We start from the raw sequence: 22,871 nt of genomic DNA, 5'->3' as shown, positions 1-22,871 counted from the left end.
TTATCAGCTCATTTTGATTGACAAAGTTCAACATGGCACGTCTGTTACTCCAAGAAAAATTGGAATTGTTTTAACTTGTTGGTGAAGGGGTGAGGTCTTTTCGTGAAGCGGCCGCTGAATTTAACAGAAGGCACCCGCTAGAGGTAGCTGTACATCCTGGAACTGTACATAAAATATATAATCTATTCGTGAACACCAGCCAAGTAACAAAGGACAGAAAAATTGTAAAACATCATATTGATGATGATACGATATTGGCGGCTCATCAAGCTGATCCTAGAATTAGTTTGAGAAACTTATCGCTTCAACTCGATATGAGCCGCAGTAAAATATGGAGGTGTTTAAAGAGGCATAAAATGCAAGCGTGCAAACCCAAATTTTTACATACATTTTACATTTCACATACATTTTTACATACATACATGCACGAAGGAGATGAAATTCGTCGTATGGAGTATTGTTTATGGATGCAGGGAAATTATCTCAATGACAGGATTTTTTTAAAGTATATCTTATACAGTGTTGAGGCTACCTTTACTACGAATGGTGTTGTATCTTCCCAGAACATGAGGTTTTGGGCTGAACAAAATCCAAATTGGGTGGTGAATTGTAGAGACCAAATATCTCAGAAAGTCAATGTGTGGTGTGGTATCCTGAACAAAAATATTATCGGGCCATTTTTTTTCGATCAAATTTAAAAGGACGACTATTCGTTGACTTTCTCGAAAATGCATTTTTCGATGTGTTGGAAGAACTACCTTTGGATGTGAGACACAGCATGATTTTTCAGTTAGATGGTTCACCAGTTCACAACAGTGGCATAACAAGGGTTTGGTTGAATAGGAATCTACCTATGAAATGGATAGGACCCAATATTCCTCTCGTAGTATGGCCACCACGATCACCAGATTTAACTCCACTGGATTTTTATTCATGGGGAAACTTGAATAATAAAGTTTATGAGGATAGGCCAACAAATAAGGAAGATCTCCGTGCAAGAATTATACAAGCGTGTTGAGAAATCACACCTAGAGAACTGAGAAGAGTTGGAGGAAATAATAGAAGGCGCATAGAAAAATGTGTTCGATTGGAGGGAAATTTCATAGAAGGCACGAAAATATAAAATTGTCAACAGTTGAATCATTTGAAATTGATTGTTTTCTTTTTTAATTGAAAATGTGATTTTTAAAGTAGTACTTCGGAAGAATTTTGAACTACATAACATTTTTCGCCACAGAATATCCTTGTTTTTTTTAAATAATGGGGAAATGAGAATATGAACTAACATTAACCATCCTAAAACCTCACTGATTACATGTTTCCGTTCCTCTTACAAAATTACCATTTTCTCTCTTATTGTGAAGGAATAACTTTCCTGACAACAAAATAAAAAATAAATTATTTATGTCACAACAAAAGTCGAGTTTCTCTTAAACAATTTCGTTTATGTTTTGATGTCGAAACCAAAAAAAAATCTACTTCAATTATTACGGAAGATACGGGGGTGTTTCCATGAGAAGTGAAACAAATTCGAATTTTTCAGGACTGGAATTTTTTCAGGAAAAAAGTGTAATCGTAGTAAGTTGGTAGTCCTGATCACGAATCTGAAATAATTTTGAGACTATTTTGCCCCTAATATGTTTTACCGTAAAAATGGTGTGTTCCATCGCGAGTGGCGCACAGTGTATATCACTTTGGCCAACCCCATTCAGGTGGTAGATGCATTTTGAGCATTTCCATCAGTTCTGAGAGATTCATCGTTCCACCTTGGATATTACGGAAGATACGGGGGTGTTTCCATGAGAAGTGAGACAAATTCGGATTTTTCAGGACGGAAATTTTTTCAGGAAAAAAAAACTAATCGTAGTGAATTGGTAGTCCTAATCACGAATCTGAAGGAATTTTGAGCCTATTCTGCCCCCTAATATGTTTTACCGTAAAAATGGGGTGTTCCATCGCGGGTGGCGGACAGTGTATATCACTTTGGCCAACCCCATTCAGGTGGTAGGTGCATTTCGAGCATTTCCATCAGTCCAGAGAGTTTCATCGTTCTACCTCGAATATTACGGAAGATACGGGGGTGTTTCCATGAGAAGTGAGGCACACTGTATATATCTTTTGATTTTCATGGAATTATTCTCCAGCAGCTTGACTGCATTAACCTTTCTCTAGAGATTTTATCGAGTGTGCATGATATAAATCAAAAATGGAAAATTCGTGGATACAACATTCCAAACAGGGGGGCAAACCGCGGACACGTGGTTTGTGCGTTTGTGTTGTTTCCTGCTTTCGGCAAACAAGTGTTGCCCATCTTCACACTTGGCTGCACCGCGCTGATGAGGCCAATAGCCAGAAACACGTGTCCGCGTGTTTATATATATATATATATATATATATATATATATATATATATATATATATATATATATATATATATATATATATATACATATATATATATATATATATATATATATATATATATATATATATATATATATATATATATGGTTTTTCCGGGTATTTGATCCGTGTATGTGATATTATCTCTAATTTCACCGACGTTTCGACAAAATCTCATTTGTCATTATCAAGGTGTGCTGTTACGTGTTCAGAAATTTGTTCACCTTGCTCAACTCACTTCTTACTATAATGGTAAAATGGTATTCGTTATGTGTTCAGAAATAGATTAGTCCATAAACCCTCTACTACCTACTATTTAAACGTTGTTGAGTTTTACCTGCGTTCTTCTTCTTCTTAGTTGACCTCATCTCCCCGTTAAGGTATTGAATATGCGCTGACCAGCGCAAACTACGGTTGAAAAAAAAAAAGAAGATACAACTATAACAGAGAATATAATAATAACAATAACAGATTTGGACAAAATAGGTATAATAACAATAATAATAGATATTACAATAATAATACATACAGACGAAGAGGTAGAAGTGCAGATAGGAGCAGTGAAAGCGACTATAGGGCTTATAATAATGAAAGACAGGACAAAAGGTATAGACAACAAAGGAGAAGTGGAAGTACAAAGGAAATACAATATATAAATGACATACGACAGGCTGAAACTAGGACAGACACACAACGGACACAGAATGAGGTGGAAATCTCAAATAGTCAACAAAATTTTCAGTAAGTGAGCTACCAAAAACCAATTTTGACAAAATGCAATATGCAGGAATTCATCAACATCCTAGGGAATTTACTGAAATTGAAAAAACTGGTCAATTAGGAAATGTTAGAGGTCTTATAAAAATATTAGTCAATTTTTATGATAAAAATATTGAATTATAGATATAGGATCTGAAATTTCTTTACTAAATTCAAAATTTATTCGGGAATTCAATTTGGAACATTTGTGTTACAGTATCCCAAAAACTGTATTGGTAGGTGCAAATAATAAAAAGTTACATGAAGTAACCAGAAGACTAAATAGTGTAATAAAATTTAATAACAAAGAATTTGTCAAGCAAATTTTTAATAATAGAAAATTTACGATATGACGCAATAATTTGAACAGACGAACTTGATAGAAATATCGTAATAATTGACCATGACAAAGGAATATTACAGATAGGGGAAAATAATTGAATTTATAGACAACAATGAAAATGAATCTAAAATAATAGTTATTTATGTATCAAGGGAATTAGGAGGGCCTTAATTACCGATGGCAAAGTTTGCGTCCCAAGGGCCTCTGGCCCGAGGGACAGCAATTGCCTGAGGTTATTAAGGCTCATTAATTCCCGTGGTACATAGATAATTTTATTTCTGACCGATTTCAATAAAATTTTGTTCATTTTTGAAACGGAAAAATGTACCAATTCATTACCTTCCCGGTATATTTGAATCAGGTACCGTTGATTATAGTAGAGTTTTCTTGTTGCTAGGTTGTTGCTATGTTACTTGTTTATAAACAGAACTTTGTTATCAAGCTGTGTTTGCGGTGAAAACGTGTTTTCTACCCCAAATATAATGGAGGATATTTTGAAAAAAGCTGAACAAGCAAGAGAATCATTAATTCCATCGAAAAGTGAAGCCGTATACCAAAAAGAATACACGATATATCTGGACTGGCTGACACGGAAAAATGTTATGCCAAAAGATGTCACTGAAACTGTATTTCTGGCATATTTTCAAGAATTGGTAAGGAATTTTCTATGTTTTTCGGTAGATTTAGTAGTAATTGTGTTTATTCGTTTCAGTCAGAAACGTATAGTCCGAATTCTTTATGGACTAAATGGTCAATGCTAAAATCGATGGTGACTATACATGAGAAACGAGATATCACCAAGTTCAATGAACTACAGGCTTTTTTGAAACGGAAGAGTAAGAGTTATAAGTCGAAAAAGTCTGCTGTTTTATCTCCTGAAGATGTTATCAGATTCCTAAAGGACGCTCCTAATGATATTCATTTATTGCATAAGGTAATTTTTTTCTTATTTTTCTTTTTGTGTGTATTTATTTCCTTTTTTTTGTTATAGGTTGTTTTGATTATGGGTTATTTTGGAGGATGCAGAAGTCAGGAACTTTTGAATATCAAGATATCGGATATAGAGGACCGGGATTCCGTTATGGTAGTGAACGTACCGGAAAGTAAAACTGGTGTATCGAAGAAATTTACAGTTGTGGATGAAAAAGAGTTCTCCGCTTTGCCTTTATTAAGACTTTATATGTCTTTGCGTCCTAAAGGTATTGAACGATTTTTTTTGAGCTTCCGACAAAATAAATGTACATCTCAGCCAATTGGAAAAAACATGTTTGGGAAAATCCCCAGCAAAATCGCAATGTATTTAGGATTGCCAAACTCATCTTCCTATACGGGACATTGCCTTCGTCGCACTTCTGCTACTGCTCTAGCCAATGCAGGAGCAATTATGACTAACTTAAAAAGACACGGAGGTTGGAAAAGTTCCACGGTGGCGGAGGGGTATTTGGAGGATAGCATCGAATTGAGAAATAAAACGGCGCGTATGTTGTCTACTTTGTCATCAGAAGAGGCAGGTACCTCGACTGTAGTGAACAAGCTCCAGCCATACAAAAGAAGAAATTGTTTCCAATGGCGGAAGTAATTTTCAGGGAACATTTCAAAATTGTACATTTATTATTTGTAATGACGTGAATAAATAAAATATGGTTCAGTTTTCATTTCTATTTATTTTTACTTGTGAAAGGTAGAGGGAATTATAAAATCTATAATGTCCCAAGGGAGTTATGATCCTCTTTATTGATAGCGTAACTATGACGATATAAGCTTATAATATCCCGGTCAGAAATAAACACTATAATTATACATCAAATAAATAACAGACCAATGGGGGAAAAACCCGTAATAGATATTGAATGTGAGCAACAAATGAAAGATAAGGTGTTAATATTGATAAATGAACATCCAAATTTAATCAATAATGAAAATAGAGTAATGGATAAATATATTCATAAAATAGAGGTTGAAGGTATACAAAATTCCAAGTCTAAAACATACTCTATTCCTCATAAATTTCGGAATCAGGTTAAACAAGAAATAACAAAAATGTTAGAATAGAAAATAATTGAAAGATGCAATTCAAAACACATTAATCCTATCGTTGTAGTAAAAAAAAATAATGGTAAATTAAGATTATGTTTGGAAGCTAGATATATCAATGAATACACTAAATACGAGGTACCTTCAAATACTGATGCAAATAGATGCCAAAATAGATGCAAAAATAGATTTGAAACATAGATTTTGGTCAATTCCACTTCAAAAAGACAGTAAGGTTTATACAGCATTTTCAATGGATGGAGTCTTGTATAAATTCACAGTAGTTCTATACGGTTTGCAGAGTTCTTGTTCATCTTTGGTCAGGACAATCCATACAATCTTGGATAAACACAATGATTTTATTCTTCATTATATTGACGACATCTTAATATATTTCACAGACTGGGAGAATCACCTGAAATATATTAATTTATCAGTAAATGAATTGGATAATGCAGAATTAAAAATTTATATTAACATATCTATATTTTACCAAACAGGAGTGACTTTCTTAGGGTATAATAAATTATACACCAAAGGCATATATATGGATGAGAAAAAAATAAAAGCCATTATGAAATATAACACACCAACAAATTTGAAAACATTAAGGGGATTTTTAGAAATAATAAATTGAAAAAAAAATTAATGCCTGACATTAGTGAGAAAACTTTAATTTTAGTAGAGTCATTAAAGAAAAGCAAAAAATGGAAATGGGGACAAGAAAATCATTTAACATTATCTAATTAGAATTTGAGAATGATTTGCAAATTTGTCATCCAGATTATAATTTACCATTCATTTCAAGAACAGATGCATCAATGTTTGAACTTGCTGGAGTATTATTGCAAGTACAGCAAGGAAAAGAGGTACCCATATGTTTTGTGTCAAGAGTGACTAACACATATAAACAGCATTATAGTATCACTGAACTAGGATTCGCAAGCATAACCTTTTGCATTACCAAATTAAGATTTTATTTGCTGGGATCAAAATTCATAATTGAGACAGATCACATGTCATTGTTGAATGTGATGAATAATAAATTGCTGAACAATAGAATACATAGAGGTGCAAGAATATGATTTTAAAATTAGACATATCAAAGGGAAAGATAATATAGTTGCGAATGCATTATCAAGATCAGATGGCAGATTATAAAGAGAAAGAACATTACAAATTGGGGTAAACATATTAATAGACCAACAGGAAATCTTTTCAATCAACGAAAGTATAGAAGATCAGAATAATATAGGAGCAAAAGATATAATGACATGTAGAAAAGTCAATGGTATTTGGATGACGACAATCAAGGATCAGAAACTATATGTAATTAGTAATGAATCAGCTTTTGATATATTGAGGTATTTACATGAATATAATGGTCATCCTGGATTGAAAAAAGTAAAGAAAATGTTTATTGAAAACTATATTTGCAGAAAATATATCCAAATAACCAAAGATTTGTCTAATAATTGTAATATTTGCCAAATATATAATAGTTGAAATTTTATTAAAACAAATATTCCAAGAAATATTACCACAAATAAACTAGAAGAAATAAACATTGATTTTATTAGTGAACTTATGACAATAAAAAATAGAAATAAACATATTCTTGTAATTGTAGACATCATCACAAAATTTATAAAATTATATCCTTGTAAGAGAGCTAATGTACAAGTAATAACTGATTGTCTTCAACATTATTTCAATGAGGTAGTGAACCATAGAAATGTATGTTGGATAATGCTACATATTTTCAAAATGATAAGTTTGAAAATTATTGCCATAAAAATAAAATAAAATTGATATTCACCAGCATAAGACATCCGGAATCAAATCCATCTGAGAGATATATTCAAGAGGTATTCAAATTTCTCCGAATATTATCAAGAGAAGATTATCAAAATTGGGACAATCATTTACCAGATGTAAAGAAGTATAGTAATCAATTGCCACACACGGTCACAGAAATCCGTCCATATTTTTTAATGATGGGACAACATAATCCCAGGAGATGGCTGGAAGAAGAAAATAAATCATCAGCTGATATTCTGTCAGAAGTACGGCTGAAACAAAATGAGAGTGGTAGGAGATATTTGGAAAGAATAGATAGAAAGAGAATGAATGAAAATATTATCACAACAAAATATACAGGTCCGTATTTAAAAATTCAAAGATGGGGGTGACGCAAGTCAGATGACACCCTGTATGAAAGATTCATGGATATATTCTGAGAGCCGACATCAAGTGCTAATAGCAAAATGTGGACATATTCTCAATATGTCTGCGAATAAAGAAGATAAAGGCACAAAAATAATTAATGTTTTTTTTATTTTTCCTGTATATCTCCAGAACCAAAATAGCTTATATTCGATTTCTTCACATCATAGCTCTCTAAAATACGCAACTTTGCCATGATTTAACCGACACTCTATCTCTTATCGTTTACGAGATCCTCCTAAAACTGCAGTTTGAGGAGTGCCAGAAGATGACAGTACTACCAACTGTCGAAAGCGCTCTGGAGAGAAGGATCTCTATCAGTCCTTGAGGGTGGTGGAAGAGTACACGCATGCTATCGGTATGAAATTCGGGATAGACAAATGTGCAATGGTTCATCTCAAAAGAGGACGATGCGGGGACTACGGAGAGGATGTGCAGCTCGTAGATGGAAGCATCCTACACCATCTGGATGCCGGAGAGACGTATACTTACCTCGGGGTAGAACAACGCCACTCACAAGAGGTAACTGCAGTGAAAAACTCTCTCCGCGACAAGTATCAGCACAAACTTCGACAGATCTGGTCATCGGAACTGTCGGGGAAGAACAAAGTAGCTGCAACAAATATGCTTGCCGTTCCAATCTTACTCTACTCCTTTGGAGTAGTGAAGTGGACTCGGGAGGAGCTGTATCAACTCGACGTAAGGACCCGAAAAATGATGCATCTCTATAGGAGTTTGCATCCCAAATCGTCCGTTCCACGGTTGTACTTCCCCCGACAACAGGGAGGTCGTGGACTTTTGAGTTTGGAGTGTCTACATGACAGAATGGTACTGGATACAGCCTGTAAAGTCGTCAGGAGTTCGGATCCCCTTCTCTGCATGGTCCGTGACCATGAGAGAGCAGGAATTGGAGCATTTCTCCTTAGAGCAGCTGCTCGAGCAGCTGATGAACTCGGTATAGTTTTCGACTCTGAACGAGGTGACTACAACTCTGTCACCGAGTTGGAACCCGTTCAGCAAAAAGCTCAGATAAAAGCCGCAGAGATCACCTTACTTCTGCGGAGACACAGGGATAAGCCGATGCATGGGGTCTTCTTCAATAACATTGAAGACCTTGCCTTATCAAAGCGCCTGACGTTCGCTTTTCTCAGGTCGAGTGGGCTGAAGTCGGAAACTGAGGGGTTCATCATGGCTTGCCAGGATGGTGTATTCAACACCTTAGTCTACCGCAGTCGCGTGATGGGTATAGAGGTTCCTGACACAAGGTGCAGGGCCTGCCGCGAGGCGCCCGAGACCCTAATGCACTTGCTATCAGCATGTCCAGCATATGCGGTCTCGGCCTATATCCATCGACATAACGCGGCCCTAAGAGTGCTATATTACCATCTACGGCACTCTTACGGTATTGACGAAACACCGGTGTTGCCCTACGCTCCGGGGGATATTGAATCCGTTGTGGGGAACGAGAAGTGCCGAATTTATTGGAACTATTCGTTCCCCACCCTCAGGCTCATACAAGCTAATAAGCCTGATGTAGTCCTTCTCGACCACCAGACCAAAACGATATTTGTCGTGGAGTTTTCAGCTCCTGGCGAGACGAATATCGTCAGAAAAGAGAAGGAAAAACGGATAAAATATCGAGATCTTCTCTTCGAACTCCGCAGACTCTATCCAGATCACTCTGTCAAGATGGTCGTTCTGATTATTGGAGTCCTTGGTGGAATGATGTCTTCTCTACTCTCGAATCTCAAAATCATACCGGCTTGCCGCACTAAGGCAGAAATCTTAGCCGCACAGATGCAGAAGGCTATCATTCTTGGCTCACTGCGTTTGCTCAGGGCACATGATTCTCGGACCCAATGATCACTTACCCCACGGTGTGGGGAGTGGTCATTGGTTGATTATGCTGGCGCGCCCTCCCGAATGTATCGGGGCTTCGGGGGATAGGGCCTGACCAGCGCACACTACGGTGAAAAAAAAAAATAAAAAAAAAATAATAATAATAATAATATGTTTATTTGTCAATTATTTACATGCTAATTTACATCGATTATATTATATATAATATACAAATAAACACAAATAAACACCAACACAGAACATCGCGAAAGCAGAGCTTGTATGCGATGAAACTGCCAAAATTTTCGATTAAAAAATATACGTATTTTATGAAATAAACTATAGCAACAAACAAAAAAGAAATACAGCAGAAATAATCTAGACAGTAAATACAACTTTTGTATGTAGTAGTTAATAAAAATAATAATAAACAAAAAGAACTACGAACCATTGCAAACAACAGGATTTGCCAATACAAAAAAAAGAACAACATACCATGTTACTAGGACGTCAGACTCTTAGTAACAGATTAATTTGATGTCGTTCGTCCAAAACGAATTTTTTAATTAATTTTTTAAATTTTTTAAAATGTTCTGCCTGTCGAATGGACTCCAAAAGTATATTATAGGCTCGACTAGCTGAATGCAAATGACTTCGATGACCAATTGTTTTGAGTGTCAGTTCTGTTTTGATCAATTTTTTTACTTTATTTCTAGTGTTATGTACGTGGTCTATATAATCGTGACGTTTATGTTTATATTGAAAATACACTAACTGTATGTAGTACAACTGACTAATATCAAATATTTTAGCCTCTTGATAAAGAAGGTTTGTAGGATACAACATGTCTCTTTTAAATATTATTTTTAGGAATCTTTTTTGTAGAGTCTCAAGTTTGGACAAATGACAGTTTGCGGCTCCACCCCATCCCAATATTCCGTAATTTAGCCTAGATTCAACCAGGTAAGTCTAAGTATCGGTTCAGAAATTTTATTTTATATAGCATAGGCCTTAATGTTTTAATTACATTTTGTATATGAAACTACATAATGTGTTTCACAAAACGTCACTGTCACTGAATAAATTAATGCCCGTTAGTTCAATGTAATGTATGAAAATTAAAATAATATGTTATCTTTACAAGAAAAAATTGAAATTGTGCTAATTTGTGGTGAAAACACATTGCATCGAAAAGTGGCTGATATTTTTAACGCAAGACATCCTGGTAGACATGTACAGCAATCCACTGTAAGTAGGATTTTAAAAAAATTTAAACTGACTGGTTCAGTTGAAAATACTTTTAAAAAACGTCGTAATCCATCACGCAATAATGATGAGGTTCAGTTGGCTGTCTGCCTGGATGTTATCGAACAGGGAAAATCAAGTATTACCAATATTGTAGATAGAACTGGCGTTAAAGAGAAAGCGTAAGAGCAATTTTACATAAAAATAAATTCAAACCCTACAAACCCAAATTTATAAATACCTTAAAGGAAAGAGATTTCGATGTTCGACTAGATTTCTCTTTCTGGTACCAAGGAGAAGTAGAATTAAACAGAAAATTTCCTTACAAAATCCTATGGACCGACGAAGCTACCTTCACATCGAACGGCGTAGTCAGTTCCCAGAATTGTAGGTGGTGGGCTCAGGAAAATCCTCATTTTGTGATAGAATGTCGAGACCAATATTCATTTAAAACAAATGTGTGGTGCGGTGTTTTAAATAATCAGGTAATGGGACCATTCTTTTTTAGACACAATTTAACTTCTCAGGATTATTTGCAATTTCTAAATACTGAGATCAGTGATATAGTGGACAATATGCCGGTTGAAATAAGACACAGTCTGTGGTGTCAATGTGACGGGGCTCCTATTCATAGTTCAAGACAAGTCAAAGTGAAACTATTAGAAATGTTCAGGAGCAAAGTTATTGGGCGAAATATGGAGCAAATATGGCCGCCTAGGTCGCCCACTAGAAAAAAATCTAGTGGGGTTACTTAAAACAAATCGTTTATAAACAAAGACATTTCCGTGACGTGAATCGCCTAGAAACTGTTATTAGAAACTCTATTTTAAACATAAACCCTGTGAGTATCAGCAACTCAATAAAAGATGTATCAAGAAGGACAATTATCTGCATAGAACGCGATGGAAGACATACAGAAATGTAGTGTATTTAATGTCGTGAGTCTTTTTTTCGTGTTTTTTTGCTATTAGGTATAGGTACATACGAAAGCGTTGAAGGGCCACACAAAAATATTTTTTTCGATTTGTATAATTCTGACTTTCATCTCAGAATTCTGAGTTGCAAGTCGGAATTCTGACTTGAATCTCAGAATTCTGACTTGCAAGTCAGAATTCTGACTTGTATCTCAGAATTCTGACTTGTATCTCAGAATTCTGACTTGTATCTCAGAATTCTGACTTGTATCTCAGAATTCTGACTTGTATCTCAGAATTCTGACTTGCAAGTCAGAATTCTGACTTGTATCTCAGAACTCTGACTTGCAAGTCAGAATTCTGACTTGTATCTCAGAATTCTGACTTGTATCTCAGAATTCTGACTTGTATCTCAGAACAGTAGTTTAATGGAGTGAGATCGTCAGAACACAACTACTGATACTGAATGTATCATTATTATTCCCTGAGATAAAAGTCAGAATACTGACTTGTATCTCAGAATTCTGAATTTGTAGTCGACTAGCTTTATGCCTGTATCGTTGTCCAAGTTGATCTGTTATTCAACAGATAAAACGTCCTACCATAGTGTTTATTGTAGTATTTTGAATCAGTATTTATTACAGTATGTTGTTCTGGGTAGGATGCCAATCATCACTCTCAAAAAAACATTTTGTTCTGTATTTGAGTTTGAAAGTGTAGGTATAAACTAATATTTTTCATTTATACTGTAAACCATTGAATATCTTATTAACAAATGTGCTTTTCGATTATTGATTTCTTAGTGATGCCGATCTAGAAAGCGATATTTTTTGAAAATGAACCAATAAAACTACAATGGAAAATCCTCAAAACATTACGAGGGGGACATGCTGAATAGCCAGTTTAATTTTCATTTACCAGGTGATCAATGGAAAAGTTAACTGTATTCAATTTTTATCTAAGCTATCTCCTAATTTGAAAAAAATAATACAACGTTCTTTATGTTTCTCCAACACCTCAGTCAAATCTAAGTCATAATAGTCCTATTTATCGACTTTGTCGGATTGCCAGTGAATATCTTGTTACAGCAGATTTATTTTTTGACGCAATCTCGATATTCAAAAAAGATATAAATGATACTTTATACAGTGCGAGTCTCTAACATGGAACAAATTCACTAAATCAAAGGTGTTGTTTCTTTCGGAAATATGCTCGGACACTTCGATTAGTATTTTAAAGTGCCCTTATTTTAATGCAACAAAAATTATACAGTGTGTCTTGAATATGAGATATAACGTCATCGATAATTTTTTTTAAATGACAACCCTTTTTTTTTAATGACTTCAACAAGTTGCACATGCCTGCCAGATTTCATTTTTTTACTCTTTGTCCTTTGAAAGATATTCAACATTATCTGATTCAAAAAATGAATTCAAAATCAATAGTCTTTCGTTAACAAGTATTCAAAATGTCCATTTACTAACTGACAATACCCTAAACGTAACTGAAACTCGTTTTGAACATTTCTGATTACTTCGCCAGAAATTAGCCTACACTTTTGTCTCATTCCTTCTTTTAAATCCTCAATATTTGTCGGTTTGGTTTTAAAAACTTTGCTCTTCAAGTAACCCCATAAGAAAAAGTCCAAAGGTGTTGAATCCGGAGACCTAGGTGGCCATTCATAAGGTCCTCTTCTGCCAATCCATCTGCCTGGATATACATCATTCAGGTACTCACGGACAGGTCTTGCAAAATGAGAAGGCGCGCCGTCCTGTTGAAACCAGATGTTTCTATTTGGCACGTCAGCTTCTATAGGACAAGGGAACAAAATAGCCAAATTCGGAACTAGGTCCTTCTGCAAGAATTCTAAATATCTTGCTCCAGTAAGATTTTCTTGAAAGAAAATCGGTCCTATAACTCGATCACCAACGATCCCTGCCCAAACATTGACTTTTTCTGGATGTTGAGTGTGGCCTTCGCTCATCCAGTGTGGGTTTCTGTCTGCCCAATAACGACAATTTTGACGATTTACCACACCATTCAACAAAAACGTTGATTCGTCAGAAAATATAAGTTTTCTTTATGTACAACATTCCTGTCTAGTAGATCCATCATTTTTTCGCAAAACTGAAGTCTTCTATCTGGATCAGTAAGTTCCTGGAGGATTGTTATTTTATATGGATGACATTTTGCAGCTACAAGAAGTCTTGCCACTGAAGACTGGCTAATTTCGAGTTCCGAGCTATCTGCCTAGTGGGGACATGGGGATTTTATTCGACAGGGAGAAGAACATTTATTTTGATCTCTTCACTGAGCGCACTCCGACGATGTTCATTTGTTTTTCTTAAATGCCCATTTTTCCAGAATTCTGAGATACAAGTCAGAATTCTGAGATACAAGTCAGAATTCTGAGATACAAGTCAGAATTTTGAGATACAAGTCAGAATTCTGACTTGCAAGTCAGAATTCTGAGATACAAGTCAGAATTCTGACTTGCAACTCAGAATTCTGAGATACAAGTCAGAATTCTGAGATACAAGTCAGAATTCTGACTTGCAAGTCAGAATTCTGAGATTCAAGTCAGAATTCCGACTTGCAACTCAGAATTCTGAGATGAAAGTCAGAATTATACAAATCGAAAAAAATATTTTTGTGTGGCCCTTCAACGCTTTCGTAGGTACATGTTTATTTTCAGTTCTTTTTAATTAAGATTAAATTCCACTGTATTTTTTGTTAAAAAAAACAATAAACACTCTAAGATATTGTTTCCTAATGTTCCGTTTTGTTCTAATTCATATTGTGAGGCCTTTTGCTCATTAAAAAACTCAAGTACTGTATAGTTTGGAAAGCCCCGTTGAAACTAGATGAACTTTGCATCAAGTTTGACAACTTTTATTTTTCAAAATTTGTTTCTAACATCAAAGAGGCTCTTAAAATATTATTATATTACAAAAAAAGAAATTCGGTGACGAGTTTAGTTAAAATAAATGATTTAGTACAGGTGTGCTTAAATTTTGATAAGTAGAAAAAGCATGAGTGCGGAAAAATAGTGAAAATATAAAATACTTATTATGGGTTTGAAACTTGGTGTGTGGGTATAAAATTACAAAAGAAAATGTTTTTATCATCTGATATTTTTGGATATTTTGAAGAATAATGTAATTTTTCGATGTTTCTTTTTTTAAATGTCAATTTTGACAGGTTAAGGAAATCACGTGACCTATTTTGTAGACGCCATTTGACATCATTTCTTAAGCAAAATCTACTGCCAAAATCAAATTTCACATAAAACGATAAATAAAAAAGTTTCCCATTTGATGCGGACTTTATCGGTGACACTGTATATGCCTTTGGTGTATAATTTATTATACCCTAAGAAAGTCACTCCTGTTTGGTAAAATATAGATATGTTAATATAAATTTTTAATTCTGCGTTATCCAATTCATTTACTGATAAATTAATATATTTCAGGTGATTCTCCCAGTCTGTGAAATATATTAAGATGTCGTCAATATAATGAAGAATAAAATCATTGTGTTCATCCAGGATTGTATGGATTGTCCTGACCAAAGATGAACAAGAACTCTGCAAACCGTATAGAACTACTGTGAATTTATACAAGACTCCATCCATTGAAAATGCTGTATAAACCTTACTGTCTTTTTGAAGTGGAATTGACCAAAATCTATGTTTCAAATCTATTTTTGCATCTATTTTTGCATCTATTTGCATCAGTATTTGAAGGTACCTCGTATTTAGTGTATTCATTGATATATCTAGCTTCCAAACATAATCTTAATTTACCATTATTTTTTTTTACTACAACGATACTATTAATGTGTTTTGAATTGCATCTTTCAATTATTTTCTATTCTAACATTTTTGTTATTTCTTGTTTAACCTGATTCCGAAATTTATGAGGAATAAAGTATGTTTTAGACTTGGAATTTTGTATACCTTCAACCTCTATTTTGTGAATATATTTATCCATTACTCTATTTTCATTATTGATTAAATTTGGATGTTCATTTATCAATATTAATACCTTATCATTCATTTGTTGCTCACATTCAATATCTATTACGTGTTTTTCCCCCATTGGTCTGTTATTTATTTGATGTATAATTATAGTGTTTATTTTAGATTCATTTTCATTGTTGTCTATAAATTCAATTATTTTCCCCTATCTGTAATATTCCTTTGTCATGGTCAATTATTACGATATTTCTATCAAGTTCGTCTGTTCAAATTATTGCGTTATATCGTAAATTTTCTATTATTAAAAATTTGCTTGACAAATTCTTTGTTATTAAATTTTATTACACTATTTAGTCTTCTGGTTACTTCATGTAACTTTTTATTATTTGCACCTACCAATACAGTTTTTGGGATACTGTAACACAAATGTTCCAAATTGAATTCCCGAATAAATTTTGAATTTAGTAAAGAAATTTCAGATCCTATATCTATAATTCAATATTTTTATCATAAAAATTGACTAATATTTTTATAAGACCTCTAACATTTCCTAATTGACAAGTTTTTTCAATTTCAGTAAATTCCCTAGGATGTTGATGAATTCTTGCATATTGCATTTTGTCAAAATTTGTTTTTGGTAGCTCACTTACTGAAAATTTTGTTGATTATTTGAGATTTCCACCTCATTCTGTGTCCGTTGTGTGTCTGTCCTAGTTTCAGGCTGTCGTATGTCATTTATATATTGTATTTCCTTTGTACTTTCACTTCTCCTTTGTTGTCTATACCGTTTGTCCTGTCTTTCATTATTATAAGCCCTATAGTCGCTTTCACTGCTCCTATCTGCACTTCTACCTCTTCGTCTGTATGTATTATTATTGTAATATCTGTTATTATTATTGTTATTATACCTATTTTGTCCAAATCTGTTATTGTTATTATTATATTCTCTGTTATAGTTGTATCTTCTTTTCTTTTCAACCGTAGTTTGCGCTGGTCAGGCCGTATCCCCGAAGCTCCGATACATTCTGGAGGGTGCGCCAGCACCCAATGATCACTCCACACACCGTGGGGCAAGTGATCATCGGGTCCGAGAATCATGTGCCCTGAGCAAGCGCAGTGAGCCAAGAATGACAGCCTTCTGCTTCTGTACGGCTAAGATTTCTGCTTTAGTGCGGTAAGCCGGTATGATTTTGTGATTCGAGAGTAGAAAGGGCATCATTTCACCGAAGACTCCAATTATCAGAACAACCATCTTGACAGAGTGGTCTGGATAGAGTCTGCGGAGTTCGAAGAGAAAATCTCGATATTTTATCCGTTTTTCCGCCTCTTTTCGGACAATATTCGTCTCGCCAGGAGCTGAAAACTCCACGAAAAATATCGTCTTGCTCTGGTGGTCGAAAAGGATTACATCAGGCTTATTAGCTTGTGAGATGATCTCTGTGGCTTTTTTATATGAGCCTTTTGCTGAACGGGTTCCAACTCGGTGTCAGTTTCGAAAACTAAACCGAGTTCATCAGCTGCATGGGCAGCTGCCCTAAAGCGAATTACTCCAATTCCTGCTGTCTCATGGTCACGGACCATCCAGAGAAGAGGATCCAAACTCCTGACGACTTTACAGGCTATATCCAGTACCATTCCACGGACTCTCTGTTGTCGAGGAAGTACAACCGTGGAACGAACGATTTGGGATGCAAACTCCTATAGAAATGAATCATTTTTCGGGTCTTTACGTTGAGTTGATACAAATCCTCCCGAGTCCACTTCACTACTCCAAACGAGTAGAGTAAGATTGGAACGGCAAGCATATTTGTTGCAGCAACTTTGTTCTTCCACGACAGTACCGATTACCAGATCTGTCGAAGTTTGTGCTGATACTTGCCGTGGAGAGAGTTCTTCACTGCTGTTACCCCTTGTGAGTGGTGTTGTTTCACCCCGACGTAAGTATACGTCTCTCCGGCATCCAGATGGTGTAGGATGCTTCCATTTACGAGCTGTATATTCTCTCCTTAGTCCCCACATCGTCTTCTTCTGAGGTGAACCATTGCACATTTGTCTATCCCGAATTTCATACCGATAGCATGCGTGTACTCCTCCACCACCCTCAAGGACTGATGGAGATCCTTGTCTCCAGAGGCATAAAGTTTAAGATCATCCATATAAAACAGATGGGTGACCTTGTGCCTCCGGTTTCCGGGGGTGCCACAGTTATACCCTCGAGTATTTCTGAGCGCAACGGATAATGGCAATAGTGAGATGCAGAATAGAAGGGGGCTGAGGGAATCACCCTGAAATACACCCCTTCTGAAAGTGACCCACCCTGTTTGAACTCTTGCTTGACCAGATGTTATGGTGAAGCGAGTTCGTCAAAGTGGTGTCAGTTGTTCAATGCATCTCACTATGTTGTCGGGTACCGCAAGGCATCTGAGCAAATGCAAGATGAGCTCATGCGAAATTGTATCAAATGCCTTACGGTAATCGATCCAGGCCATAGAGAGGTTACGCTTATATTGTATCGAGTCCTGCGTTACACATCTATCTATCTATATTATTATTATTATTATTATTTTTTTATTTCACCGTAGTGTGCGCTGGTCAGGCCCTATCCCCCGAAGCCCCGACACATTCGGGAGGGCGCGCCAGCATAATCAACCAATGACCACTCCCCACACCGTGGGGTAAGTGATCATTGGGTCCGAGAATCATGTGCCCTGAGCAAACGCAGTGAGCCAAGAATGACAGCCTTCTGCATCTGTGCGGCTAAGATTTCTGCCTTAGTGCGGCAAGCCGGTATGATTTTTAGATTCGAGAGTAGAGAAGACATCATTCCACCAAGGACTCCAACAATCAGAACGACCATCTTGACAGAGTGATCTGGATAGAGTCTGCGGAGTTCGAAGAGAAAATCTCGATATTTTATCCGTTTTTCCTTCTCTTTTCTGACGATATTCGTCTCGCCAGGAGCTGAAAACTCCACGACAAATATCGTTTTGGTCTGGTTGTCGAGAAGGACTACATCAGGCTTATTAGCTTGTATGAGCCTGAGGGTGGGGAACGAATAGTTCCAATAAATTCGGCACTTCTCGTTCCCCACAACGGATTCAATATCCCCCGGAGCGTAGGGCAACACCGGTGTCTCGTCAATACCGTAAGAGTGCCGTAGATGGTAATATAGCACTCTTAGGGCCGCGTTATGTCGATGGATATAGGCCGAGACCGCATATGCTGGACATGCTGATAGCAAGTGCATTAGGGTCTCGGGCGCCTCGCGGCAGACCCTGCACCTTGTGTCAGGAACCTCTATACCCATCACGCGACTGCGGTAGACTAAGGTGTTGAAGACACCATCCTGGCAAGCCATGATGAACCCCTCAGTTTCCGACTTCAGCCCACTCGACCTGAGAAAAGCGAACGTCAGGCGCTTTGATAAGCCAAGGTCTTCAATGTTATTGAAGAAGACCCCATGCATCGGCTTATCCCTGTGTCTCCGCAGAAGTAAGGTGATCTCTGCGGCTTTTATCTGAGCTTTTTGCTGAACGGGTTCCAACTCGGTGACAGAGTTGTAGTCACCTCGTTCAGAGTCGAAAACTATACCGTGTTCATCAGCTGCATTATTATCAGCATTATTATTATTATTATTTTTTTTTTTTTTTTTTTTTTTCACCGTAGTGTGCGCTCGTCAGGCCCTATCCCCCGAAGCCCCGACACATTCGGGAGGGCGCGCCAGCATAATCAACCAATGACCACTCCCCACACCGTGGGGTAAGTGATCATTGGGTCCGAGAATCATGTGCCCTGAGCAAACGCAGTGAGCCAAGAATGACAGCCTTCTGCATCTGTGCGGCTAAGATTTCTGCCTTAGTGCGGCAAGCCGGTATGATTTTTAGATTCGAGAGTAGGGAAGACATCATTCCACCAAGGACTCCAACAATCAGAACGACCATCTTGACAGAGTGATCTGGATAGAGTCTGCGGAGTTCGAAGAGAAAATCTCGATATTTTATCCGTTTTTCCTCCTCTTTTCTGACGATATTCGTCTCGCCAGGAGCTGAAAACTCCACGACAAATATCGTTTTGGTCTGGTGGTCGAGAAGGACTACATCAGGCTTATTAGCTTGTATGAGCCTGAGGGTGGGGAACGAATAGTTCCAATAAATTCGGCACTTCTCGTTCCCCACAACGGATTCAATATCCCCCGGAGCGTAGGGCAACACCGGTGTCTCGTCAATACCGTAAGAGTGCCGTAGATGGTAATATAGCACTCTTAGGGCCGCGTTATGTCGATGGATATAGGCCGAGACCGCATATGCTGGACATGCTGATAGCAAGTGCATTAGGGTCTCGGGCGCCTCGCGGCAGGCCCTGCACCTTGTGTCAGGAACCTCTATACCCATCACGCGACTGCGGTAGACTAAGGTGTTGAAGACACCATCCTGGCAAGCCATGATGAACCCCTCAGTTTCCGACTTCAGCCCACTCGACCTGAGAAAAGCGAACGTCAGGCGCTTTGATAAGCCAAGATCTTCAATGTTATTGAAGAAGACCCCATGCATTGGCTTATCCCTGTGTCTCCGCAGAAGTAAGGTGATCTCTGCGGCTTTTATCTGAGCTTTTTGCTGAACGGGTTCCAACTCGGTGACAGAGTTGTAGTCACCTCGTTCAGAGTCGAAAACTATACCGAGTTCATCAGCTGCTCGAGCAGCTGCCCTAAAGAGAAATGCTCCAATTCCTGCTCTCTCATGGTCACGGACCATGCAGAGAAGGGGATCCGAACTCCTGACGACTTTACAGGCTGTATCCAGTACCATTCTGTCATGTAGACACTCCAAACTCAAAAGTCCACGACCTCCCTGTTGTCGGGGGAAGTACAACCGTGGAACGGACGATTTGGGATGCAAACTCCTATAGAGATGCATCATTTTTCGGGTCCCTACGTCGAGTTGATACAGCTCCTCCCGAGTCCACTTCACTACTCCAAACGAGTAGAGTAAGATTGGAACGGCAAGCATATTTGTTGCAGCAACTTTGTTCTTCCCCGACAGCTCCGATGACCAGATCTGTCGAAGTTTGTGCTGATACTTGCCGCGGAGAGAGTTTTTCACTGCGGTTACCTCTTGTGAGTGGCGTTGTTCCACCCCGAGGTAAGTATACGTCTCTCCGGCATCCAGATGGTGTAGGATGCTTCCATCTACGAGCTGCACATCCTCTCCGTAGTCCCCGCATCGTCCTCTTTTGAGATGAACCATTGCACATTTGTCTATCCCGAATTTCATACCGATAGCATGCGTGTACTCTTCCACCACCCTCAAGGACTGATGGAGATCCTTCTCTCCAGAGGCATAAAGTTTAAGATCATCCATATAAAACAGATGGGTGACCTTGTGCCTCCGGTTTCCGGGGGTGCCACAGTTATACCCTCGAGTGTTTCTGAGCGCAACGGATAATGGCAATAGTGAGATGCAGAATAGAAGTGGACTGAGGGAATCACCCTGAAATACACCCCTTCTGAAAGTGACCCACCCTGTTTGGACTCTTGCTTGACCAGATGTTATGGTGAAGCGAGTTCGCCAAAGTGGTATCAGTTGTTCAATGCATCTCACTATGTTGTCGGGTACCGCAAGGCATCTGAGCAAATGCAAAATGAGCTCATGCGAAATTGTATCAAATGCCTTACGGTAATCGATCCAGGCCATAGAGAGGTTACGCTTATATTGTATCGAGTCCTGCGTTACACATCTATCGATGAGCAGGTTCTCTTTACATCCAGCGACTCCTCTCTTCGACCCTCTCTGTTCATATATCCGTTCGAACACTCGGTCAACTGCGGTGAGTATTCGTGTGTATAAGATGCTTGTAAACAACTTATAACACGAATTCAAGCATGTTATCGGTCTGTAATTCTTAGGAATCGACAAATCTCCGCTTTTGGGGATGAGAACGGTCCGCCCCTCGACAAACCAATCCGGAATCGGCTGCTCTCCGTCCAGCCATAAGTTGAAAACTCTGGCCAGATGGCGGTGGGTACTTGGTAGTTTTTTCCACCAATAAGTGTTCAGCCCATCTGGGCCTGGAGCAGCAAAGTTCTTGGAACCAACAAGGGCTCTTCGAACGTCATCCGGGTTATCGGGTTGCGCAGTTCATTGAGCTCAGGCTGTCGAAGCTCTCTGTTGAAAGCTTCGAACTGCGCTAGGGCTGGAGTGTCTAAGTTGAGTGGCTGCGGGTGTTCATAGATATCCTTCCATAAGGATTCCACCTGATCAGCAGTCGGCGGATTATCCACAACACGTGGAGGCTCTTGGAATAAGCGAGAAGGTTTCTCGCGGAACCTAAGATTTTCCGCGATACTTCTCGCTCGCCTCACTAGTGACTTCTTAGCAGCCACTAGCATTCGTATCCTATCAAGGCAATGCTGTTTGGTGGTCAACAGCACGCCTTGGCTTAGAGTGTGATGGATACGTCGTAAATTGGCGGCTATTCGCCGCACTGCGGGCGTGAAAGGCCTATTGGCCGCCCTGTAGTCCATCACACATTGGATACGAGACGCGTGTTGTCTCGCCGACGTGATCTTAGCCTCCATCTTGTGTACACGCCGTTCAATCTTCCGAACCGCAAGGCCGGGATTTCGTCCTTCCGATTCGGAAAGCGATTGGACGACGTTATACACGGCGGTGTTGATTTGCCAGATGTCAGCCTCTTCTGTTAGAACACTATGAACCTCCGCATCCAAACAAGCCAGTTCTTGTGGCTTCAGGGGCCTAATTCTGTGGAGCGCCCTGCGTGTTCTGATTGTCGTCTCCATTGGTGGTATGGTGCGAGTCTCCTCTCCAGCCGTGCCAACGGGTGGTAGAACTGCCACTTCTACCACTTCGTTAGCAGACTGGGGAGGAGCTATATAGCCCTGCCGCCGAAGATAGGATAATATTATTATTATTATTATTATTAATAATATTATTATTAATCATAATTTCATATCGATTATTATTATTTTGTTGTCTGTTATTATAATATCCATTATTAGTATAATTATCATTATCTCCTATTTGTTTCTTTATTTTAATTTCTGTTATACTTAATAATTATTGTTTTCACCATTACTATATGCTTGTCGATTATTATTTTCATTAACCCTATT

The 22,871-nt window shown here is 37.8% G+C and overlaps 2 protein-coding genes across 3 annotated transcripts in view; one reads left to right on the top strand and one right to left on the bottom strand.

Annotated features, from left to right (window-relative positions):
• Nucleotides 1-3,987: 3,987 nt before the first annotated feature.
• On the top strand, nt 3,988-5,084 carry LOC141481168 (uncharacterized). The gene is made up of 3 exons (XM_074172289.1): nt 3,988-4,158; nt 4,218-4,439; nt 4,497-5,084. Exons 1-3 carry the CDS (start codon nt 3,988-3,990, stop codon nt 5,082-5,084), a joined length of 981 nt encoding a protein of 326 aa, XP_074028390.1.
• A 612-nt stretch (nt 5,085-5,696) lies between these two features.
• LOC111509421 (uncharacterized) overlaps nt 5,697-22,871 on the bottom strand; it is a 30,558-nt gene continuing 13,383 nt past the window's right edge. Inside the window, exons 3-4 of one of the 2 annotated variants that reach the window (XR_012464783.1) lie at nt 7,359-7,563; nt 5,697-5,954 (exon numbers count right to left, since the gene is read on the bottom strand). Coding sequence is in view for 1 of the 2 variants with exons in the window: in XM_074172293.1 (XP_074028394.1) it covers nt 5,935-5,954 (20 nt within the window). In the remaining variant the exon portion in view is untranslated. The remainder of the gene's footprint in view (nt 5,955-7,358; nt 7,564-22,871) is intronic. The other variant, XM_074172293.1, reaches the window with a different exon arrangement.

Source organism: Leptinotarsa decemlineata, unplaced genomic scaffold, assembly GCF_025532065.1.
Source record: "Leptinotarsa decemlineata unplaced genomic scaffold, Ldec_3_MD MMD2_tig00000090_RagTag_RagTag, whole genome shotgun sequence".
Classification (NCBI taxonomy): domain Eukaryota; kingdom Metazoa; phylum Arthropoda; class Insecta; order Coleoptera; family Chrysomelidae; genus Leptinotarsa; species Leptinotarsa decemlineata.
The sequence above is the reverse complement of the archived record's forward strand: the minus strand, read 5'-3'. Positions and strand labels throughout refer to the sequence as shown.